General features: G+C 37.8%; 1 protein-coding gene across 1 annotated transcript in view; it reads right to left on the bottom strand.

Annotated features, from left to right (window-relative positions):
• Nucleotides 1-213: 213 nt before the first annotated feature.
• The window catches only part of TBC1D8B (TBC1 domain family member 8B), a 79,677-nt gene continuing 53,598 nt past the window's right edge, over nt 214-26,292 (bottom strand). Inside the window, exons 11-21 of the mRNA XM_036270471.1 lie at nt 22,956-23,073; nt 20,940-21,225; nt 19,888-20,017; nt 19,257-19,355; nt 12,469-12,537; nt 12,058-12,298; nt 11,248-11,313; nt 9,694-9,789; nt 8,137-8,193; nt 3,394-3,491; nt 214-747 (exon numbers count right to left, since the gene is read on the bottom strand). Coding sequence (XP_036126364.1) covers nt 352-747; nt 3,394-3,491; nt 8,137-8,193; nt 9,694-9,789; nt 11,248-11,313; nt 12,058-12,298; nt 12,469-12,537; nt 19,257-19,355; nt 19,888-20,017; nt 20,940-21,225; nt 22,956-23,073 — 1,656 coding nt within the window. The 3' untranslated portion in view covers nt 214-351. The remainder of the gene's footprint in view (nt 748-3,393; nt 3,492-8,136; nt 8,194-9,693; nt 9,790-11,247; nt 11,314-12,057; nt 12,299-12,468; nt 12,538-19,256; nt 19,356-19,887; nt 20,018-20,939; nt 21,226-22,955; nt 23,074-26,292) is intronic.

The following is a 26,292-nucleotide window of genomic DNA, read 5'->3' as shown; positions in this document are numbered from 1 at the left end:
TTGTAATAACTATATATGGTGCCAGGTGGGTACTGGAAATATAAGGGGGATCACTGTATAAAGTATATGATTGTCTAACTACTATGCTGTACACCTAAAACTAATGCAAAATAATATTGAATGTAAACTTTAATTGAAAAATAAAATTTTTAAAAATTACACTTGTATTGGAGAATATCAAAATTAGAGATTGCCACAAAGGAATGATTCACTGTGTTTCCAAATATTTTTTTTAAACCTTCAAACACATTGGTTAACATGATAAATCCCTGATTTCTACTCCCAGGAATCAAGTTGACAACTACAAGAATCTTAGTAAGTTTGTCTGATAGGCAACTCCTGTTCAGAGATTTACATCTTGTATCTAGAACTTAACTGAGCGGTTTTTGCATTTTCTAGTTTGGCTTTTACATCTATGGGTTTCTCAAAGTACCTCACCACTGCTGGTTCATTCAACAAAGATGCAAGAATCTGTTCAAATGCAAATGACCACTGAGGTTCTTCCCTGAGCAAGGAGGGATCTTTCTCCAAGGGGCTCTCTGTTTTCCCCTCACTGGGTCCTCCAGAAACACAAACTGTACCAGAGAATCCTTTGGCTGATGATGCAGGGCAATGAAGTGTCCTTCCAACTTCTTCCATTCTGAGCAAAAGGCTGGTTACAACAGCAATGGCTTGATATAACAACTCTTCTTCAGGGTCCCCATGAAATAAGTTATAAAGGGTTTTTGAAAACTGAATAAATTGTGACTAGAAGACACAAGTTAGAAACCACATTTTATATTAGATTTAGCAAATATAAAGAGAAATTAGAGTAAATAGTCACCTATTTAGAATTTGTACCATATAACATTCAACACAGAAGTTACAGAACTGATGATCAATCCCCAAATGAATCTTGGTTCTAGAAAGACAGATGTCAATAATAGAATAAAATTCCATTTAAGTCATTTCATTTGTTGCCCAAGAGCAGTATATTATACATACAATAGTTTATGGGCAATTTACCTGCCAGCATTCTTTCAATGTTAGTTGGTATTTCTAATTAGGCAAAGTCTCATATTTCCCTACATGTAAATCATTAATTCATTAATCAATCTTAAAGGTTAAGATGAGGTACCCTTGATCTCCCCAAAGGGCTAGAGTGAGTAGCTCAACTAGGATGACTTAAATTTAGGGGAAAATGTTTTGGGATCTATCTAGTGGTACAAGGTAGCTCTAAGAAGCCCATTTGTACGTGTTTCTCTTTAAAGGCTGGGTAGGGCCCAAGTGGAGAAATCAACTGGTTTGTTTGCTAATTGTTCCTAGATAATCATAAATATTCCTAAAAAAAAAAATCTGTCAATTAAAAACAAGATTGTAACACATGAGTCCTATAAGTCAATCCTACCAGAAAAGTTTATCTATAAATTAAAAGCAAATACAAAGAGTGTATTTCATAAAAATATATTGTTCCAGCCCGGCCAGTGTGGCTCAGCGGTTGAGCATCAACCCATGCACCAAGAGGTTGCCAGTTCAATTCCTGGTCAGGGCACATGCCCAGGTTGTGGGCCAAATCCCCAGTGGGGGCATGCAGGAGGCGGCCAGTAGATGTTCTCTCTCATCGATGTTTCTATCTCTCTCTCCCTTTCCCTTCCTCACCTTCTAAAATCAATAAAGAAAAAAAAATTAAATATATATTGTTCCACCCTGGTCAGTGTAGCTCAGTTGGCTGTGCATCATTCCATGCACTAAAAGGTTACTGGTTCAATTTCTGGTCAGGGCACATGCCCAGGGTTCAGGCTTGATCCCTGGTAGGGGACATGCAGGAGGCAGCCAATCAATGTTTTACTCTCAGGTCTCACATAGATTTCTATTTCTCTCTCTCTCTACCCCTTCCTCTTTCTCTAAAAATCAACAAAAATATTTACAAAAATATATTCAGATAGTCTCAAAGTTTTAAGTTCATTTCTCTCTTTTCCTTAGTCTATAGTACTGCTTATTTATAAAAATTTTTAGAATAAGTACATCCCATTAATTCATTTTTAAAATAGTTCTCATTTTGGTAAAGTTCTGGGAATATTAAGTATCCATACTAACAGATTTTTAATTTAAAAGTTATAATAACATGTAAACAACAGATTTTCAAGGACAAATTATATACAGTGACTAAGGTCCCAGACATCAAATTGAGTGGTCCATTATTAGAACTGAGGCACAAAGTCAGAAACCAATTTAGGAGCAAAAATCATAATGCTGCATCACAGAATTCCTTATATTACTGTTATCTTTCCTCAATATTGGTCCTAAAGATTAGAGCAGGGTTGAATATGCCTTGGGGTTCAAGTACGATTAGCACTGAAGAGGAATGTACTGCAAAATCCAGCCAACAACACTGAGAATTGGTCCCTAACCTCATCACTTACACTGTAAGAGCTAAGAGGGGAATGGAGGAGATGTTTCCCTAGAAGAAGCATGAGTTACTGTTTTACCAAAGGAAGAGTTTATGGATATTGCGTTGGCAAAAACAAATGCTGTCCTCTTCTGTGTGTTTAAACACAGTGCTATTGTCTAATGAAAAAGGAATAGAAATATTATGGTATGTATTCTGAGAGATTTAAGCTCTAGATCCATCCAAGGTCATTAACTGCAGTAGAATTCATTGATTTTAATGTCTTGGATAAGATTAATGTCTTCACAGTTTGTTGAAAATTCTAAGTGAACTTAAAAATATATATATAATAACAGCAAAGCTGGTGTGGCTCAGTGGACTGAGCGTCCTCCCATGGACTGACAGGTCCTGGTTTGATTCCTCGTCAAGGCACATGCCCAGGTTGTGGGTTGGAAGCAGCCAATCGATGTATCTCTCACATCAATGTTTCTATCTCTCTCTCCCTTCTGCTCTCTCTCTAAAAAAAAAATCAATAAAAACATATAAAAATTATAACATATACTGACTAAATACTTTGTAAGAAAGACTGATTTAGAGTTATGTCAATACTAGTCATTGAGCAGGTTCAAATACAACATGATTAGGAACCAGGTTGTGATTTATCTAATTTCTTATTCATAGTACCTAGCATTGGGTATATATCTAGTAAGCACTAAAAGTTTACTGAATAAATAAAATTTTCTAATAAAGCTGGAAATAGAAAACACTGAAATATATGTTATACATATCCATCTTTTCTATATATACAAATGTCATAGCATAGAAACTACACTGAAACATGAGGCATTTAAGTATTAAAAATAATTTTATTTCATTCTTCTGTGCTCATCTGAAACTTAGAGATAATACACAGATGATTTAACTTTTTTTGGAAAATAGCATGCTAGCTATTTTAGAGTTGGATACACCCACATGCATAAAAATAACATCAAAAACTTAAATTTTTTTCTTTGAAAGCACAATACCTGTTTCATTCTTGGTAAATCCTTAATGTTTTCTTCTTTTTTGAAAAGCTCATCTTGCCATTGATTAAGATATGCTTGAATATCAACTTTTCCTTTGCCTGAATGAGGAAAAATAAAACCACTTTCATAATAAACAGCCCACTATATTTTCCCAAATCTCAAAAAATAAATGACAAAACAATTATTATTGAAAGATTTTTCACTGAGTAATAAGATTATTTTACCTTTTTTAAATCCAGGAAATTATATGAATTAAACTTTTATTTCACCTACTGGCTCTCAGGAAATTTCTCCATTTCCATTAAACTAAAACTTACTTCAGGAAGGTTTGGGACTAAGGGAGATATGAAGCAAGATAGAGAAGTATGCATTTTAGATTAAATGGTACACCCTGGCTTGATGATGTAAATTTCATGTAGATGTTTTCATGAACACTACTAAATTTAAAATAGCTTATAAATAAACTTCTTCTTTTTTTTTTTTTTATCCTCACCCGAGGACATTTTTCCATTTTTTGTTCAGGTAGAGTGGGAGGGAGAGAGAGGGAGGGAGAGAGAGGGAGAGAGAGAGAGAGTGAGAGAGAGAGAGAAACATTGACGTGAAAGGAACACATCGAGTGGCTGCCACCCGCACGACCGACCAGGGCCGGGGACAAACTGCAACCGAGGTACGTGCCCTTAGCGGGAACCGAATCCGGGTCTCTCTGGACCGCAGGCCGACGCTCTAACCGCTGAGCCAAACCGGCCAGGGCTATAAATAAACTTCTTAATATGCAAATATTAAGTGATCTATGGAGGCTCTTTTTGAAAAATTCAAACCACAACTTATTCATTCTTTGAAAAGTTTAATTAAGGTGATATTCATAATTATCAAAATATTAAATGTCCCTACTATTTGAGACCCAGAATTCTCATACCAATATAAATTTGTCCTATCCTAACAAAATATGTGTAAAAGTATACTAAAATGTAAGAATAATGTTTCTTGCAGTAGAATTTATAATATAAATCATTAGAAACAACCTAAATATCCATCAACACTGGGCTAGTTATTAAAATAAATTATGGTATGAAGATCCAAGACAGTGGCAGAGTAGGTGGAAGTTACACTCACCTCCTCCTAAGCCCAAAATGGAATTGCAACTCAATTATAGAACAATCAACCTGAATAACCAACAGAAGACTAGCTGAACATGTCTTATAACCAAGGTTTTAAAGAAGCCACATGGAGACTGGTAGAAAGGGCAGGGATTCAAAAAGGGCGGGCCCTGCACCCACAGGAGGTGGCTGAGAATCCAGATGGATATTTCAAAAGCAAAGTTCCCCCCAAGGAGCGTGGAGTCTTAATCCCACGCAGGGCTCCCCAGCCCAGAGCACTATAGGATAGAAGAGGAAGCCACAAAACATCTGGCTGTAAAAATCAGTGGGGATTCTGCCCACCGGGAAGAGACGGGGGTCCGCTAGAGACACAGGCGCTTTCTTAAAGAGCCAGTGCACAAAATCTTATTTGCAGCCACTAACCCTGGGCTCCAGTGGAGAGAGGGAAGAACAGACTATAGTTGTGTGAGGACAGACTGAGGTTTGTGGATCTGAGGAGAGAGTTGAAGGGACAACCACCAGGGCTCTGTGCTGAATCATTCTCTCACTCCATTCCTTACAGCATCAGCCTGCGGGAATGTAATAGCCATTCCCTCTAAAATCCCTACTGCCACACTCTGCAGAGCTCTAGCCCTTCTGTGGAGTCAGCTGCCTAAGCCCAAGATCTAGAGGTCCAGGCAGATTCATGGTGTGCCAGGGACTGAGTTGTGTGGCTCTGGAACAGAGGTGATTCCCACCACCTTCCTGACAACCTGACTGGCGCCACCCTTCCCCCACGGGAGGTGCACTAGTGTCACACTCCCAAACCCAGGCAGCCCCTCCCTGCCAAGCTTGTGCTCTTCAAACGGTCAGGGCAGAATCAAGGACAGACTGAGTTGTGTGGCTCTAGGAAGGGGGTCATTTTTACTTTGCATACCAAACGACTGTACAACTCTCCCTTTACAGAGCCAAATCTTGGTCTGTTTGGGCTTGATAAACTGCTGGCCTCCCCCTGATGACTCCCTGAGACTATGCTCCACCACAAAGGTCTTTGGGCTACTGGCGAGTGGTAGTTGGTCTCGGTGTACACTGAGACTTTTTTTGAATGGCCTCAGACCCAGTCCTGGCACTAACTTTAAATCTGTATAAACTTGGTTAACACCACTTGCCCCTAGCTGGTGACTCACTGAGAACATGGCTCATGTAACTAGCATTCCACTGTGCCACCAAAAGCTTTTTCAGTGACTGAGCCTAACAGGCAGCCAACAAACATAGGTGGAACTCAGGGTGCCTTGGGCCTTTTGCTGATCTGCCCCCGACCTTCGTGTTAGTGTAATCTAGCCTTGGTGCACAGGTTGGCCGATCCTACGCACACTCAGGCCCAGCAGAGGCAGCCACAAACTGTGGAACTCCCTGTAGCTCCAAACAGGTAGCCCATGGCCGGTCATAGGCAGTACCTGACATTTACCTGCACCAAAGTCCCTCAGAAAAGGCCCCAGAACCAACCCAAACTGTAGCAGGATTCAGACATCAGAGAACAACTCAACTATCTCCACAATCGGCACACCCAAAGGGAGATCTGGTAGGCACCAGGCTCTGCTGGGTTGAATTCCACTTCATAGGGTCAGCCCCCCACAGCAGCTCATACACTCTGGTTGGGGTTGATCTTCATAGTCACCAAGCCCGAGGGTCAACCCGACCAACAGATGGGCCAAGAGCAATCAAGATTCAACTACAATAGGAGGCTTTACACAACCACACAAGGGACAGTCTTGGAGTACCCAGCTCAGGTGATTAGGGAGACAGCCCCACTAAGCCCATACAATACCTACTACATAAGGACACCATACCAAGACTGGGAGAGAGAGCAGATCTACCTAGTACACAGAATCAATTACAGAGAGGCAGCAAAAAATAAGGAGACAAAGAAATATGCCCTAAATGAAGAAACAGGAGAAATCCCCAGGAAAAAAACAAACAAAAAAACCCACCTAAATAAAATGGAGGCAACCAATATACGAGATTACCAGATACAGAGTTAAAAAGAAAGGTTATGAAGAGGACCAATTAACTTAAGCAAAAAAATGGATGAACACAGTGAGAACTAAAGGACATAGCAAACGTAAAAAAGGACATAAATACAAAAAAAAAACAAACAAACAAAAACAAACAAAAAACCAGTCAGAAATGAGTAATATAATATCTCAAATAAAGAATACACAAGAAGGAATCAACAGCAGGCTAGATGAAGCAGTGGATCGAATCAGCAATTTGGAAGACAAGGTAGCATTAAATACAGTACCTAACCAGAGCAGCAAAAAGAATTAAAAAATAATAGGATAGTTTAAGAAACCTCTGGGATAACATGAAACATAACAACATCTGCATCATAGAAGGAGAAAAGAGAGAGCAAGGGATTTAGAACCTATTTAAAGAAATAATAACAGAAAATTTCCCCAACCTGGTGAAGGAAAAAGACATACATGTGAAGGAAGTACAAAGAGTTCCAAACAAAATTAAAGGGTCTTTTTAAAGAAAAAGATGAAAAAAAGGTGAAAAGTATGAATAAAATGGCAACAAACACATATCCATCAACAATTACTTTAAATGCAAATGAATTAAATGCTTTAATCTAAAAACATATGGTGGCTGAATAAATAACAATACAAGACCCTTAGATATGCTGTTCACAAGAGACTCACTTCAGGTGGAAAGACACACAGACTGAAAGTAAAGGGATAGAAAAAGATATTTTATAAAAGTGGAAACAAACAAACTGTGGTAGGAATACTTATACCAGACAAAACAGACTTTAAAACAAAGGCTATAACAAGAGACAAGGAAGAACCCAACAATAACACTTTTGAGTATTTATCCAAAGAAACCCAAATCACTAAATTGAAAAGACATATGCATCCCTATGTTTACTGCAGCATTATTTACAATAGCTAAGATATAAAATCAATCTTAGTGCCCATCAATAGATGAATAGATAATGAAGAAGTGGTGTATATATACAATGGAATATGACTTGGCCATAAAAAAGAATGAAATCTTGCCATCTGCAACAACATAGATGGACCTAGAGGATATTATGCTGAATGAAATGAAATACTATGCAGCTGTAACAAAGAGAGATCTCTTATCCTTTGAGACGACATGGAGGGACCTGGAGAGTATTATGCTGAGTGAAATAAGCCAGTCAGAGAAAGACAAATACCATATGATTTCACTTATATGTAGACTCTAAAGAGCAAAATAAGCAAACAAACAAAACTGAAAGAGCCTCACAGATACAGAAAACATACTGATGACTGCCAGAGAGTTGGGGGATTGGGTGAAAAAGGTGAAGGGATTAAGAAGCACAAACTGGTTGTTACAGAATAGTCATGGGGATGTAAAGTACAGCATAGGGAATATAGTCAATGATATTGTAATAACTATGTATGATGCCAGATGGGTACGAGATTTATAGGGTGATCACTTTGTAAGTTATATAAATGTGTGATTACTGGGTTGTACACCTGAAACTAATATAATATTGTATGTAAACTATAATTGAAAAATTAAAGTAAAATGTCACAGAAAAGGGGAATCTGCTTTTCCCCTTTGTTTAAACAAACAAACAAAACAATAACATTTAAATTATATTCTTAGATCATAGTACCTTTTTCAGGGCTGTTTTTTACTGATTCTGCTTCCTTCTCACTTGCAGGTTTGGAAACTAAATGAAAAGAGGACAATTGCAATTTGTAAAATATTTAACAGATAGCTTTTGTAAAATAATATCTCATATTAAGACTTTTAAGCACATTATTTTCTTCAATTCAGAAAAACAATTTCAGCTGACCTGGCCTCCTATCATTAGAAGACTAAGTATTCAAGCTCGGCCTGAAAGACTCATTTGGTTGAGTGTCATCCCGTGCACAGAAAGGTTGTAGGCTCGATTCCTGGTCAGGGCACATACCTGGGATGTGGGTTTGATCCCCAGTCCTGAAGTGTATAGAAGACAACCAATAGATGTTTCTATTTCTCTTTCTCTTCCTTTCTTCCCCACCCCCCATCTCCCTCTCCCCCCAAGCATGACCTCAGGTGAGGATTAAAAAAAAAAGTGAAGCCTGGCCAGTTGGCTCAGTGGTTGAGCATCGACCCATGCACCAAGAGGTCGCCGGTTCAATTCCCAGTCAGGGTACATGCTCAGGTTGTGGGCCTAATCCCCAGTGGGCAGCATGCAGGAGGAGGCCAGTTGATGTTCTCTCTCATTGATGTTTCTATGTCTTTCTCCCTTTCCCTTCCTCTCTCTCTAAAATCAATGAAGGAAAAAAAAAAAGACAAAGTATTCAAGAACTTTTATAGTAAAAAGCACACTAAGGGAAAATCCATATAAAAAAAATTCCTAGGAGGAAGTATAGCAAATATTAAGTATTTATTTCTGAGTGGTATTTTCTTCTTTGTGACTTTCCTCAAATTAAATTGTATTACTTTTAATAGGAAAAAAAAAAACATACTGGAAGTCAGAAAGCTGAGCTAAATGTCCTAATTGTGGCAATGACTCACTGTGAAATCATGCATAAGTCACTACTTCTTTCTGGACCTCAGTGTCCCTATCTATGTAATTAAGGGACTTGACTAGATGATTTATTAGGTCTCTTCAAAGTTTATGTTAAATTACTAACATATAGTAAACATAAACATACATTAATCAGGATGTATTCCTCTATAAGATTCATATTTATGGAAAAGAAGCAAAGGACACAAAAATAAGCTCATAATCTTTCAAATAGGTTTGGAGACAGACTCATCCCTGTTTCCTATACCTACAGTGATTTATAATAAGTATTCACTGTTTGAATAAAAGCTATGGCCTTCTATCATCAAAGATTCTACTGTCTTCATTATATTTTTAACAAGGCATGAAAATGATATGATACATTTTAGAAATTTCTGCAACGTAAGTGGGAACAAACTGCATTTTCGTTCTAATTCTCCAGTAAACAAGAAATTCCATGCATCAAAACCCAAAATGCAGTTTAGCCAATAAAATATTTATGGAATACTTACCATGCATTTAGCACAGTGCTAAGTGCTGGAGTACCACAAAAGAATGATAAGGTATAATTAATCCAAATTTTACTAGTGGTAGCTGGGTTAGGAGTATTCAAGCCAGGAAAATCTCTATTAAATGACTAATTTCAAACAGATACATTTTTGAACAGATATTTACCACGGAGCTGACTGAAATAAAGTAATTCTTCCTTGGAAAGTTCATCTCCCTTTGAAGGGTCCTTTGAAGGGTCCTTCGATTTCACTTCAGTATAAGCTGAAAACAGATTACTCAAATCAAATTTACTAACACTGAGGAACAGAAACATATCTTTAACAGCTCAAGTACATCTGAGGGCAGAGATTTAAGGAAAGGAATTCTGTAAAAGAAAACACATATGATGAAATGTGGAAGTGATACCACTGTATTGTTTGGCAAATAACAGGAAATACTTAATCACTTTGAGTTCTATTATTTCTCCTACTTGCTTTTTTATAGTTTTCTGAGAGCCATTACAAGTTGAAATAAGAAAATCTGGCATTTGTAAATCTCTGAAAATGTGACCTCAGTTATTTAAAAACATTTCAACAATAAGGAAAACATGAAGTTGAGTGCTGTAACAGATGTAGTTTTCTATTTTTGATGCTTCTACTGAAAGCATATTTATTACATGACAATATTAGATATTTGATATGACAATATAAACTCCTTCATAATTAAACTATTTGGTGGTTTGTCTTTTGTTTTTAATGCTGTTTGTTATCTGAGTGTGTGAAGAGTTAAAGATGGCTTTTAGATTTTTTGGTTTGGTAAAAGAATGGATGCTGGCTCTCCTGGGAAGACTAAAAGAAATCCCAGGTGTAGCTTTAGACAATGTTATTTGTTTTTGTGAATTATCTATCTAAGCTTAAAGGTACTTTTGTAATGTTCCTTTAGTTGAAAGCTTAAGACTGCTTTCCAAAATACGGATCAGGCCTGGAAAAGTCAGCCTCTTAAGGTTAGTGGAAAACACTTAAGTAAACTGGAATAGTGTGGTAACACTGAGGCAGCATGCTAGAATAGAAAGAAACCCAAGTTCTGGAGTCAGATCTTTGTTTGAATCTCAGTTATGCAATATATTATCTGTGTGGTCTTTGGCAAGTAATTTCATCTTTCTGAGCCTTAATTTCTTTATTGTCAAAATTGGAAGCATAATACCACCTTTCAGGAATATTATGAGAAGTAAATATAAGAATGCATGTAAAGCAAATGCCTTGACAGAGCAACTGCTCACTCAATAAATGGTAGCTTTTATTTTGTTTCCTTTTGCAAATGTTCACTATCCCTACTATCCCTGCCCTGGTCTCATTTTTCTGAATAATTTGTAGTATTTCACACATTTGGCAGTTTGTCTAAGGCTAAATTCAACTCTAATGACAACAGCAATAAAAATTCAACAGTATACCAATATTCAAATGATAGGTAGTTCTTATATATAAACTATTTATTATTACATTGATAGACCACTAACAGGAGGAAAACTTGTGAACCCTTATGTTACACAGACTCTCTTCCATAGATTCCACCATATTTATATATCAGCAAAAGTACTGGTAGTATGATCCATGGGCCACAATGAAGGAATAACCTTATATACTGAACACTGTTATCTGTTAAAATGGAATTATATATGTAATTATACTTGTTAAAATGGAGTCAACTCCTACACATCACTAGAGACTGTTAAACTCTTACCTGGAGGAATATGCAGCTTAAAAAGTAGTTTAAGCTTCTCAGTAAAACTTCCGTTGTACATTATGTCTGTTCAATAAAATTTAATTATAAGTAGTCACATAGCCAAAGGAAATTCAATCAATTCCAGCAATACAGATATTAGCCAAGAATTAGAATTCAGAAACCTTCTGTTACTTAAACTAACAGTTAAATAACCACCCTGTCAGTCAGATCCTCTCCTGTTAGTGCGTAAGCAAAACCCCCTTTATTAGAGTGATAAAATGCTTTTCTACTGATCTTCCCTTCCCCCAATCTCAATTTCTTTTTTCTTTTACATGTGGACTTATGCCTCATTTGAGGAGATAACTCCTCTTCAAGGGACAATCCCTAACAAGAAAGCATGCTGGGGTGTTGGAAAAGAAAGGAATGCTAAAACTGGTGGCCTATCTCCAGGTACAAGATGTTTGTTGGATATTTGCCTACCACTTGCTTTAGCTATGTAGTTGGATTTTTACTGAGGGAGAAAGTCCTCCTGACGTTTCCATGTGCCTGAGTGTGGGAAAATCAGGACATTCTCTTCTTCATGTTAACCATTAGAACATCCATATATAACAGCTTGCCTTTTTGGAAGAGTTGAAACAAAATGTGTGACCAATATACTCAGACTTAGCAACAGACTCAGAAAAAGGTCCAGTTATCGCTAAAGTTGGAGACAATGTAACTCAGGCTGATAAAAATCTGACTCAATTGACAATTATAGGCAGTATAAGTATTTTTAGGAGCACCTTTATTTTTGGCTTGAAAAAAGAAAATTATTCGAAATCATCTTACCAATTGCAGAAGAGAATTCTTTGAAGTTTATAAGGCAGTCAGAGTTTTCATCCAACAATCTGAATGTCCACAAAGCTAACAAGTCTTTGTTTGCAGAAGGAGCCCAGGGACACAACAAATGATATAACACTCTGAACTGCTGGCAGTCAATCTGATACTGTTCCAAATATGGCAAACTGGGGTCATGGTGCTTTAATACTGGACAACTCAAACACCAATAATACGAAAAAAACAGCTCTTTCTATTAAAAACAAATAAAAAAGGAAAGTCATTAAATCAGCAAAAATAATTCTACAAGGTTTTTTCTTTTAACCATGTCTACTAAAATAATTAAAGACAAAATACTTAAGAGTAGTTGTGGTAAAAAAAAAATCATTACAAAAATATTATTTTTCATTTAAAGAACAGTACCTTAAAGATGACAAAAAGTTTGTCCAATTCCTGAAGGCTCATTTTCACATCTTGTGATACAACACGCAACTTAAAAAAGAGTAGAAGCAATTTAGAATATAATACTTCAGTATAGAAATTCTTTTTGACTCCATTTAGAAATCTCCCTCTGCCAGAGTAAAATATTTTTCTTCTAACTTTTAAAAGGAATAATAATGGTAAATGCACCTATTTTGCCTTTAAAAAGGTTGTACATAGAACACAATTGAATTATACTCTTATATGCCTCAAAAGTATTAGAACTAATGAGAGTCAGCAATAACATGGCCATTTAATAAAGTAACATAAGCTTGGCCAGTGTGGCTCAGTGGATTGAGCATGATCCCATGGACTAAGAGGTCCCGGTTGGATTCCTGGTCAAGGACATGCCCGGGTTTTGGGCTTTATCCTCAATGGGGGGCGTGCATGAGGTGGCCAATCGATGTTTCTCTCTCACATTGATATTTCTATCTCTCTCACATTGATATTTCTAACTCTCTCCCTTCCTCTCGCTCTAAAAATAATAATAAAACATATTTAAAAAATAAAGCAACATAAACAAATCCATAGCTTTTACATACACAGCAATAAACAAATTAGAAAATGTAATGAAAAAAAAAGATCTCATTCATATTAGCAACAAAACCATCAAAAGCATTGGAGTAGATAAACCCAACAAGAAATGTATAAGACCTATATGATGAAAACTATAAATGCTTACTAAAGGACATATAAAAAGACATCATGAAAATGAATATTAAAGGCTTTTTTAAAGCCTTACCAGATTTCAAAATGAACTATAAAGCCATAGTAATTAAAACAGTATGGTGGTGTTGCAGAAAAAGAGACTCCAGTAATAAACCAATGTATGTATATAAGTATTTAACATTAGAATAGGGCAGAATACAGTAAGGATGGACAAGACAATAAATGGTATTCAAACAATAGGCTGTTTCAGTTGAAATAAAATTCCATTAGGGACTTATGTCACACTTCATAAATATATATAATTTAGGTGTAGTAAAGATCTAAATGTTTTAAAAAACCAAAGCAATACCAGTACTATAAGCTAACATGAGAAAGTATGTTTATAAATTACATAATTTTATATAGAAAAGGCTGAAACCTGTACAACATGTAAGAAATAAAACATTTAACTACATAAAAATTTGAGCCCTGGCCAGTTTGGCTCAGTGGTTGAGCATTGGCCTGCGGACCAGAGAGTCCTGGTTCGGTTCCCGCTAGGGGCACGTACCACAAAAAAAAAAAAAAAAAAAAAAAAAAAAAATTGAAACTTATACACTCTGAAATATACCCTAAAGAAAATTTAAAATACATACACACAAGATTGAAGGGAAATATTAGCCACAAATATAACTAACAATGATTTAATACCACTAATATATAAAGTGCTCCTACAATCAATAAGAAAAAGACAAACAACTTCACAAAAAAAAAAAATTGGCAAAGGCTATGAATAGGCAATTAAGAGAAGAAATAAAAAAGTTAATAAACATGTGATCAGTGAAATAAAAAGGATGATTAGATTTTTTAATCTATCAAACTGGCACAAACTAAAGATTTTTAATATCTGATGTTAGTGGGAATGTGGGGAAAAAGGAATTCCTACATACTGTTGGTTGCACTATAATATGGTACAAAACATTTGGAGGATAATTTGGCAGGACCTATCAATTTTCACATGGGCATACCCTTTGACCTAGATTCTACCACCAGGAATCTACCTTTCAGAAATACTCCTAGAAATGTGTAAAAATAGATATACTGTGATGTTTAGATATGGTATTACTAATAAGAGCAAAAAATACTAAATGTACATATACAAGAAATAGTTAAATAAAGTATAACATATCTATACTATAGTATACTATTCAGTACATTAAGAAAAGTGATGCAGATCTGGATGTACTAATATGCAATGACCATGATATATTTTTGAATGAAAACAAAAATGTAGAACAAAGTGACTAATATGCTCTTAATTTTAAAAACTGTATTACCTGCACCTACCTCCAGCATACACATTTATATCTATAGATACACACAAAAATGATGTGGAAGAAAATATGCCAAATCATTTTAATATTGGTTACTCCTGGGGTAGGAAAGCTTTTTTTTTTTTTTCATTTCTGGACTATTTGAATAATTTACAAAAAGTATGTATTATTTTAAGTATGTATTATGTATAAAGGAAAATTTTTTTCCTTTATTGATTTTAGAGAGGAATTGAGAAAGAGAGAGCTAGAAACATCAATGAGAGAGAACATCAATTGGTTGCCTCCTGCATATCCCTCACTGGGGATCAGGCCCACCACCTGGGCATGTGTCTTGACCAGGAATCAAACCTGCAACCTCTTGGTGCATGGGTCGACGCTAAACCATTGAGGTACACCGACCAGACTCAGTGTTTTTTTAACTCCTCAAGCGAAGATATGTTTTTTAATGTCTTTTAGAGAGAGAGGATAGGGGAGAGAGAAAAAGGGAGGGGGGAGAGAGAGAGAGAGAAACACTGATATGAGAGAAACATCAACCTGTTGCCTCCTGTACATGCCTAACTGAGGATCAAACCCACAACCTTTTTGGTGTATAGGAAGACACTCCAACCAACTGGGCCACCCAGGCAAGGCTTACTTCAGTGTTTTTAAAGGTTAATATAAAAAAACTAAAAAAAGGGGGCTCTATGCTAATTATGTCATAGTAACAGCACTGATTTAACTGAAATCTAAACCTGGAATCTTAAGAAATGTTAACCATGACTTCTGGTCCAGATGACAGTGTAGGTAAAGGTCGTATCGCCTTTTCCCACAAACACATCAAAATTACAACTAAACTACAACACAACTATCATTCAGAACTGCCTGAAATCGAGCTGAATGGAAGTCCTACAACTACGAAATTAAAGAAGTCACATTGAGACTGATAGGAGGGGCAGAGGCGCCGGCCGGCTGGTCCCACACCCACATGTGGTGGATAAAAATCAGAAGGGACACTGCTATGAAGGTCCTCCCTGAACAGTGAGGAGTTCCCATCCCACACTAGGTTCCCAGTTCAGGTTCCAGTGCCAAGAAGAGAAGTCCCCATAACTTCTGGCTGTAAAAACCAGCAGGAACTGTGCTGAGGGAGGCTAAGGCTGCTGAAACTCCAGGCAGTTCCTCTTAAAGGGCCTGCTCACAGATTTATTGGGACTTGCTCCCTCTGAGCTTGGAGGGGAGTTAGCTAGAACAGCACCAGAGACAAACTGGGAAGAAATGAGTTGTTTGGCCTCAGGACAAGGGCTGGAGAGGTAGCTTTCTCCCACACAGAGGTGCTGGTAGAGGCCTTTGTTCCTTTGGTGAGCCCTTTCCCCATGGGGCCAGCAGAGGGCTGCCTTATCTGGGACTCCAGTAAACTGGCTCACACTGTTTGCCTGCCCTGGTGATTCCCTGAGGCCCTGTCCCATCCAACCTCCTGGCCCACCTACGCAGTTTCCAGTGGCTTTATCACAGGGTTGGCCTGTCCTGGATCCTGCTTCAGATTTTCCTAAAATCTCTCAAACAAGCTGCATTTGGTCTCAGCAAGTCCCATATCTCTTGTTAAGTGGCCCCAGGCCTGGCATTAGAAGCAGCCAGCCTTGGTTCACAACTTGGCTTTTCCTGGGCACCTCCAAGCCCAGCACAAGAAGCAGCCATTGGCAGGTCACTCTGTAACTTATGCCGGGTGGCCCTGGGTAGAACACAGGCAGTGGCTGACCTTGCCCCAGAGTTAGCATACTCAGTGAACAGCTTCAGACCACATCAAAAAACCACCACCCAACCACCTCCACAAGTGACACACTCAAGGAGTGGACTCAGTGGGTACCAGAACCCTGCTGAAGTAAGTCTTGTTCTGTGTGGTAGGCCCCTGTACAGCTTGGTCCTCCCAAGGGAGTCAGAGGCCAGCGGTAAGTGGGCATAACCACTCCTTGCAGCTGATCAGCCTTAGTAAATCGCTCCCACTGACGTGCCAACAGAAAACAAGACTTAATTACAAGAGAAGGGTGTATAGTCCACACTAGGGGTGCACCTCGAGGCCACAGCTGGGGTGATCAGGGAGGTTGTGCCACTGCATCCTACAGGACACCTACAACAATAGGCCACCCTACGAAGCCTAGGAGACATAGCAACTCTACCTAATACATGGAAACAATCACAGGGAAGCAGCCAAAATGAGGAGACAAAGAAACATGTCCCACATGAAAGAAAAGCACAAAACTCCAGGAAAAGAACTAAACAAAATGGAGATAAGCAATCAATCAGATGCAGAGTTCAAAACACTGGTTATAAGGATGCTCAAGGAACTTAGTGAGAACTCCAAGGAACTTAAGGAGAACTCCAAGGAACTTAGCAAGAACATCAACAACATAAAAAAGGACCAGTCAGAAATGAAGGATGCACTAACTGAAATAAAGAATAATTTACAGAGAGAGTAGGTAAAGAAGCAAACCATAAATCTGGAATATAAGGAAGCAAAAAATACCCAATCAGAACAGCAAAAAGAAAAAAAGAATCCAAAAAAAGTGAGGATAGTATAAGGAGCCTCTGAGACAACTTCAAGCGTGCCAACATTCACATCATGGGGGTGTCAGAAAGAAGAGAGAGAGCAAGAAATTGAAAACCTGTTTGAAAAAATGACGGAAAACTTCCCTAACTTGGTGAAGGAAACAGACATACAAGTCTAGGAAGCACAGAGAGTCCCAAACAAGATGAACCCTAAGAGTTTCACACCAAGATGCATCATTATCAAATTGCAAAAGGTTAAAGACAAAGAGAGAATCTTTAAAAAAATTATTTTTTCTTTACTGATTTTTAGAGAAAGAGGAAAGGAGAGGTAGAGAAGAGACAGCAACACTGATGAAAGAGAATATTGACTGGCCGCCTCCTAAATGACCCCCACTGGGGATCGGGCCCACAACCTGGGCATGTGCCCTGACCGGGAATCAAACCTTGAACCGGCGACCTCTTAGATCATGGGTCAACACTCAACCACTGAGCCAAAGACAGAATCTTAAAAGTTGCAAGAGAAAAGCAGTTCATTACCTACAAAGGAGCTCCTGTAAGACTGTCAGCTGATTTCTCAAGAGAAACTTTGCAGGCCAGAAAGGAGTGGCAGGAGATATTCAAGGTGATGAAAAGCAAGGACTTACAACGAAGATTACTCTATCCTGTAAAGCTATCATTTAGAATCGATGGACATATCAAGAGTTTCCCAGACAAGAAAAAGCTAAAGGAGTTCATCACCACCAAACCAGTATATGAAATACTGAAGGGTCTTCTTGAAAGAGAAGAACAAAAATATGAACAATAAAATGGCAATTGATACCTATCTATCAACAATTGAATCTACAAACAAAATGGGCAAGCAGAACATAAACAGACTCATAGAGATAGAATTTTTTGTTGTTTGCCAGACAGGCGGGTGCTGGGAGGATGGGTGAAAAAGATGAAGGAGTTAAGAAGTACAAATTGGTTGTTAGACTGAGGAATCTCAAAAGGAAGTGGGGAGGGGTTGGAAGAGATAAACCAAACAGTGGGGAAGGCAGGAGGGGTGCGGGACTGGGGAGGAGAGGGTCAAGGGGGAAACAAAGGGGGACCTCTGCAATACATTCAACAATAAAGTTAATAAAAAGAGAAATGTTAATCTTCCCAGATTTGTACCTCCAAGGACCTGACCTTTAAGCAAGTAGGTTTACAAAAATGCATGCTCATGATAAAAGCTCAAACAGTACAGAAGGATATATACAGCAAAATAAAACTCTCGCTCCTCTGATCAGCATTCTATTAATCACACTTACCAGAGGCAACCAATATTAACAGTTTTTTATGTACCTATCCTAATATTAAAAATTAGAGTATTTAAAAAACACTGGTTTAGACATTTTTCATTTTAGGTATCCAAGATAATAATATATATTAGCAGCATTGACTACTATGTAGGTCAGCTGTTCTATTTGATGAAGCACATCACACATATGTTATGCTTAAATGTCTACACTATAGTATTCACTGTTTATTATTATTATTTTAATCCTCACCCAAGGATATTTTTCTATTGCTCTTTAGATGGAGTGGAAGGCAGAGGATGAAGAGAGAGAGAGAGAAACATTGATGTGAGAGACACATCAATTGGTTACCTCCTGCGGGATCAAACTTGCAATCCAGGTACATGCCCTTAACCAGGAATCAAACCTGCAAACCTTCGGTCCAAGGGCGGATGCTCTAATCACCGGCCCAAACCAGCCAGGGCTATAGTATTCACTACTGAAGGTCAAATAACACAAAACAAGGAGAAACCAACATAATGGACTTGGTGAAAAAAGTGAAGAGATTGAGAAGTACAGATTTGTAGTTACAAAACAGTCATGGGGAAGTAAAGTACAGCATAGGAAATACAGTCAATAATACTGTATAAACTATGTATGGTGCCAGGTGAGTACTGCAAATATTGGGGGAACACTTTGTAAAGTATATGACTGTCTAACCACTGTGTTGCATCTGAAACTAACACAAATAATAGTAAATGTAAATTGTGATTGAACGAAATAAAAAATAGTTTCTCCCAAAAGAATAACTTATTTCCTCTCAAAAATTTATACTAGGTTAAGCTGCAGTAAGAATATACCTTAAAACTTTGATTATTCTCTTTTTCTTTACAAAAAAAATGATAATTTTAAAAAGGAAGTTGAAGAAAAATTGTCACTCTAATTACTTTCCCCCCATTGGGTGGTTACTCACCACATTCTGCTTTGTCGTTTCCTCTAGGGTCTGTATCACATACAATCTATTTCGACAGCGCATGGTGTGTATATCTTCACAACGAATGTTACCATATTTCTAAAAAATATATTATTTCAGTGTATACTCATTCATAATAAACATCCATTTCTCCTCAACGTGAATTTCATCAGATTCAATTCTCAGAGGCTTTTGTTGCATTTCTAGCTATTTTCTTAATTTGTTCAGTGATTATGCAAATTTTCACCTTCCATATTTCATTTTCTCTACATATTCACTGGAAAGAATTTCATCTATTATATGTCTAGAACAAGTACAAGAACATTGGTAAAATTCTTAATCTCTAAGAAGAGAATAATTTTATCCTTTTATACAGTGACAGATATTTAAAAGTGGTCATTATTGTGAAAGCAAGTGAATACAGTTTCATTTAATGAAAAGCAAATGAAAGCGGAGGCGGCTACATAACCTAGGAACAGTTCACAGAATTCATTGTTAAAGTGAAGTTGTATTTTAAAATTGTAGCTTTACCTGTATCATTATCTTACTCTTAATATACCACTAGAGACATAACTATAGTATGAATTATTTTAAATATGCTATGTAATTATATTTGATATTAAAAACTTACCTCATTTGACTCTCTAATCAAATCTGTAATATCCACTCTAATATGACTGCTTTTTTCGTCACTCACATTTGAACCCTGCTGAACACTTGAAGGCAATGGGCTATCCTTATTAGTGATACTGTCAAAGAACCTATCCAAAAGTGATAGTAACACAAGAATTAGTGGAAGTAAAATGCAGAGAAAATGACAGCTAATTTCTCCATAGTCAGTCAAAAGTTAATTTCAACTGAGAGGACAGGGGACAGTCTTATGATAAAGAAGCAAAATTTGAAGATGGTTCAGAATTAGGAAGACATGGGAATGGGGAATGGGATGGTGAAGAAATTATTTCAGAGGCAGGGAGTAGAGCAGGATGGAAGTAAATAGGCTCAGGGTAATCTGAAAATACTTAGCAAATGCCACATAGCCCAGTAAGGATGGAATATAGGGTATGCAGAGGCATGTAAGTAGAAATAAGTTAAGAATAGGCACATAAAGGCCTCAACATAGTGAGTTCTACATGTTAGAGTAAGGTATTTACATTTCATGTGTACATAATAGGATTTGGTGCACCATTATAACAGTTACTCAAATAATCCTTCAACATTATACACAGTGTACACACACACACACACACACACACACACACACACACACCACAGTACTTGAACACATAACAGCATTCATAAAAATGACGCTAGGAAAATAAAATTCAGCCTACCACTTGGAAAACAGAATAATTTCTCCTAATGGATATTCAACATTATCAACTACTCATTACCCTTCAAATTACTTTTACACAGTGACACCATAGCTCAAACTGGGACTATGAAAATCCTGGAATAACGAGTCAATGATATTAGTGGCTTACTTCAAAGTGATTTACTTTTATAACATTCTATTAGAAAACAGAGGAGTGGATTTTAGGCCTAGCTATCTCATTCAACTAACTTTATGACCTTGGGAAAATTGCTTCGTTTCTAGGCTTATGTTCTTCATCTGTAAAATAGGGGATTGAACACCATAATCTTTAAGGGGCTCTCCAGATTTAAATGTTATGGTTCTTATAGTACCTGTTTAAAGCTGTCACGGCTTCAGCATCGTCTTTACATGACAACAGTTTGTCTAAATTATAATCAAGTATTGCCAATCCCAGTTGTAAAATGGCCTTTATTCCATCATAGAAAAAACAGTCCACCACATTCACTGCACTTTCAATAGGTAGTACACTAATAAAAAGTGTGAGGAACCATGAGAGAGAAATTGAAGAAAAGAATGTCATATCGGTCATGTGTTCTGTGAGCTGGGGAAGGTGATCCCTGATAAGTTCTTCAAAGACGGCCTGATCAACCAAGGCACCTGGATGACATAAAAAGAAGTTTAAAAATAAACACCTTGCAAAAAGATTTGTTACTGATACTTCCCACTTCTATTAGTAAGATAATAAATCTCATTTTTCCTCCTTAAATTATGAACTTCTTCAGTGCCTTTCTATATTTCACAAATCTCTTTATCTGTTAGTATAGTGACTTGCAAAAAGAAACACTTGAGAAACTCAATTCAAGTTCATTTCAACAATTACATATTGAATTATTATTATGTGTAGAAACCTGTAATATGCCAATTAATGAAATAGTCTCACTTCAATAAGCTTAATATATAGTAGAACTTAAGATAAATATACAAATAACTAAAATCAAAGACCATACAATCAAAGACTTAGCCATGATACTGAAGGCTTATAAGGGTACAAAGGAGTGACCATCTATGGTTTAAGGCGGAGGAATGATAGATCTTATAAGAATTTGATTACTGAAGAAAATATTACACAATTAAGGAACCAAGAACTTGGTCCTTCTTTCAAACCTTTCAATATCTATACAATTCATATAAATGTAGAGAGTTTAAGCTTATTAAAATCTCTCATCAAGAAACTATTAAAAATTATCCAGCAGCTCTCCATGCTTCAGATTACCATTGTTTTAGCAAAACAGAGAGTAAACTTATATTTTCTAGTTTATTAAGAAACAGACCTAGTACTTTATTTTTTTATTTTTTATTTTTTATTTTATCTTTTTTATTTTTTATTTTTATTTTTTATCCTCACCCGAGGACATTTTTCCATTTTTTGCACAGATAGAGTGGGAGGGAGAGAGAGGAAGGGAGAGAGAAAGGGAAACATCGATGTGAAAGGGACACATAGAGTGGCTGCCACCCGCACGACCAACCAGGGCCGGGGACAAACTGCAACCGAGGTACGTGCCCTTAGCGGGAACCGAACCCGGGTCTCTCCGGACCGCAGGTGGATGCTCTAACCGCTGTGCCAAACCGGCCAGGGCGTACTTTATTTTTTTAAAAGCAACATATTAAACAATCTTCCCAATTATTATTCAGTACCAAGAGCTCTTCACTTGACCATGTCTGTGAATGTGACATTTTGATACCGCTTGCATTTTGTATATTTTTATTTTTTTAAATATTTTTTCTTTATTGGTTTTAGAGAGAGAAGAAAGGAGAGGGAGAGATAGAAACATCGATGAGAGACAACATCAATTGGCTGCGTCCTGCATGCCCCCAACTGGGGATCAGGCCCACAACTTGGGCATGTGCCCTGACCAGGAACAGAACCGGCAACCTCTTGGTGTATGGGTCGACACTCAACCACTAAGCCACACCAGCCGGGCGCATTTTGTATATTTTAAAACCTAATTGATCATTTGCCCTATCCAGTGTTGCTCAGTGGTTAGAGCATTGGCCCATGCACCGAAGGGTCACAGGTTCAATTCCCTGTCACGGGCACATATCTGGGTTGCAGGTTTGATCCCTGGCCCATGTCAGGGCTCCTGCGGGAGGCAACCAATCAATGTGTCTCACATCGATATTTTTCTCTCTTTCTCTCTCCCTCTCCCTCCCTCCTTTCCACTCTCTCTAAAAATCAATGAAAAAAATACCCTCTGGTGAGGATTAACGACAACAAAAAAACCTAATTGATTAGTTCCTCCATTTGATAGATAACTGAATAGACAAGAGGCATATAAATTGTTTAGAAAATAAATGTGTTTTTTTCATGTGTTTTGTTTTTTTTTTACCAATGATTCGACGATTAAAATAATCAGGCAACATTCGTTCACATACAGCAACCAGAAGCCAAAAAGCTTCTTCCTCTTTTGCATACAGAAGCAACACGGAAGTCAAAATGTTCATTGCCTAAAATTCATAGAAAAATAAAAGTAGTTATTTGGATGATCCATTCATTTACACTACTTTTCAAAAAATTCCGTATTGATAAGTTTCAATGAATAAATATGATCGATATGAAATCCTTATGGTTGCTCAACCCATTATAAATTAATCTGCGGCAGAGAAAGCTAGCTATCTACCATAATCCATACCCCTTTCTTCCATAGTATCTGGACATGTGTGTGCTCAGCCACACAACATTTTTCAGACTTCTTTGTAAAAATGTGTGACCATGACACCAAGATCCTCTAACAGATTGTAGGTGAGACATCAAAATTACAACTAAACTCCAGAATAACCATCATTCAGAACCACCTGAAATCTGGCTGAATGGAAGTCCTACAACTAAGGAATTAAAAAAGAAGATACCTAGATTGGCAGTTGGGTGGAGACACAGAATAGGCTAGTCCGACACCCACCTGTGGCGGATAAAAACTGGGAGGAATATGTCAGCTGCAGAGGTTCCACATGAGGTGCGAAGGGTCCCAGCCCCACCCCAGGCCCCCCAAACCCAGGGTTCCAGTGCCAGGAAGAGAAGTTCCTACATCTTACATCTTCTGGCTGTTAAAATACCAATAGTGAACGAGGCTGAGGGAGATAGAGAGGACTTCTGAAATCCCAGGCAGTACCTCTTAAAGGGCCTGAACATGGATTTAATAGGACTCACTCTCTGAGCTCTAGCACTGTGGCAGCAGCTTAAAAGGCATCCAAGATATAAGAAAAGGAACTGAATTATTTGACATCAGGGAAAGAGTTGGGGCTGAGTGCAGCTTTCCCCCAGAGAGAAGTGCTGGCAGAGGCCACTGTTCCTTTGATGAGCCCCCATCCCTACAGAGCAGGCAGATGGGCACCATATCTGAGACTCCATCAACCTGGCTCACACTATACCCTGCCCTGGAGATTCCCTGAGGCCCTGCCCCACTCCTCTTTCTGGCTCACCCAAGAGATGTTTCCAGTGATTTTCCACACGAATGGCCTGTCTTGCCTCATGCTTCAGATTTTCCTAAAATCTCTCAAACAAGCAGCCTCAGGCCTCAGGTCCAGCACTACCAGCAGTCAGCCTTGGTTTTCAGCCTGGCCTCACCTGGGTAACTCCAAGCTCAGCACAAGTGATAGCCATTAGCCAATTGCTTTGTAGCTCATGTTGTGTGTCCCTGGGGAGAACATAGGCAGTGGCTGACCTTGGCCTGCACCTCCCGGTTAGCCCCACACTCAGTGCACCCAGTGGAAATTTTCAGACCACAGCAAAAAACCACCACCTTACTACCCCCATAAGTGAACTCAGCGGCTACCAGAGCGCTGCTGAAGTAAGCCTTACTCTGTGGGGTGGGCCCCTGCACAGCTAATCCTCCACAGTGGTCGGAGGTCAGTGGCCACAGCCAGTCCTTGCAGCTGATTGGCCTGGAGGTAAATCCCCCTACCCATTGGCCTACCAATAGCAATCAAGGCTCAGCTACAACAGAAAGGTGTACACAGACCACATGGGGATGTATCTCGAGTAACCAGCTTGGGTGATCAGGGAGGCTGTGTCACTAGACCCTGCAGAACATCTACTATATTAGGCCACTCTACCAAGCCTGGGAAACATAGAAGTTCTACCTAATACATAGAAATAACCACAAGATGCTGCCAAAATGAGGAGACAAAGAAACATGTCCCAAATGAAAGAAAAGAACAAAATTCCAGGAAAAAACTGAACAAAATTGAGACAAGCAATCTAGCAGATGCAGAGTTCAAAACACTATATACAAGGATGCTCAATGAACTTAGTGAGAACCTGAACATCTTAAAAAAGGACCAGTCAGAAATGAAGGATACACTAACTGACATAAAGAATAATTTACAAGGAATCAACAGTAGAGTGGATGAAGCCAAGAATCTAATCAGTGGTTTAGAATATAAGGAAGCAAAACCCACCTAATCAGAACAGCAAAAAGAAAAAAGAATACAAAAAACTGAGGCTAGTGTAAGAAGCCTTTGGGACTTCAAGCGTACCAACATTCACATCACAGGGGTTCCAGAAGAAGAGAGAGAGCAAGGAATTGAAAACTTATTTGAAAAAAACAATGACACAAAACTTCCCTAACCTGGTGAAGGAAAGACACACAAGTCTAGGAAGCACGGAGTGTTCCAGACAACATGAACCCAAAAAGGCCCACATCAAGACACATACTTAAAATGTTAAAGGTTAAAGAAAAAAAGAGTGTCTTAAAAGCAGCAAAAAAAAGAGAAAGCAGTTAATTACCTACAATGGAGCTCCCATAAGACTGTCAGATGATTTATCAACAGAAACTTTGCAGGCCAGAAGGAAGTGGCAAGAAATATTCAAAGTGATGAAAAGCAAAGATGAAATGCAACCAAGATTACTCTACCCAGCAAAACTATAATTTAGAATGAAGGACACATAAAGAGCTTCTCAGATTTAAAAAAAGCTAAAAGAATTCATCACCACCAAATCAGTATTATATGAAATGCTAAAGGGTCTTTAAGAATAAAAAAAGATAAAAAATATGAATAATAAAATAACAGTACATACATCTCTATCAACAATTGAATCTAAAAACCAAAATAAACAGAACAGAACAGAAGCAGACTCAGATACAGAAGACATTTGGACATTTGCAGATGGGAGGTGGGTTGGAGGGATGGGTTAAAAAGGTGAAGAGATTAAGAAGTACAAACTAGTTGCTACAGTGTAGATAGTCATGGAGATGTAAAGTACAGCATAAGGAATATAGTCGATAATATTCTAATTATTATGTATCGTGACAGATGAAAGTGCGATTTATCAGGGTAATCAGTAAGTTATGTAATGTCAAATCACTGGGGCATACACCTGAAACTAATATAGTAATGTATGTCAACTGTAATTGAAAAGAAATAAGATTAAATGAGAAAATAAGAATACAGGTGAAATGATGTGTGCACCTTCCTGGCCTGCCTGATAAGAATCTTCCACAATTTTTTTATTCATGCTCTCTCCTTCTTCCTCTGAGTAGTAAATGGCAATAACAGAGTACCTTGGAAGCCATGTTTTGAAGATGACTGATCCTGCTGTCAGCTTAAGTCTTTGAATAATCTCGTAGAGAGCTGCCTACTGACTTAAAAACTCGCTCTTCTCTATTTATTCCTTTAAGTAAACTTTTATGTTTTGAGCTATTACTTGTTTGAAATTATTTGTGTTAG

Source organism: Molossus molossus, unplaced genomic scaffold (assembly GCF_014108415.1).
Source record: "Molossus molossus isolate mMolMol1 unplaced genomic scaffold, mMolMol1.p scaffold_m16_p_2, whole genome shotgun sequence".
Lineage (NCBI taxonomy): Eukaryota > Metazoa > Chordata > Mammalia > Chiroptera > Molossidae > Molossus > Molossus molossus.
Note: the sequence above shows the minus strand (reverse complement) of the source record. Positions and strands in the feature narration are given on the sequence as shown.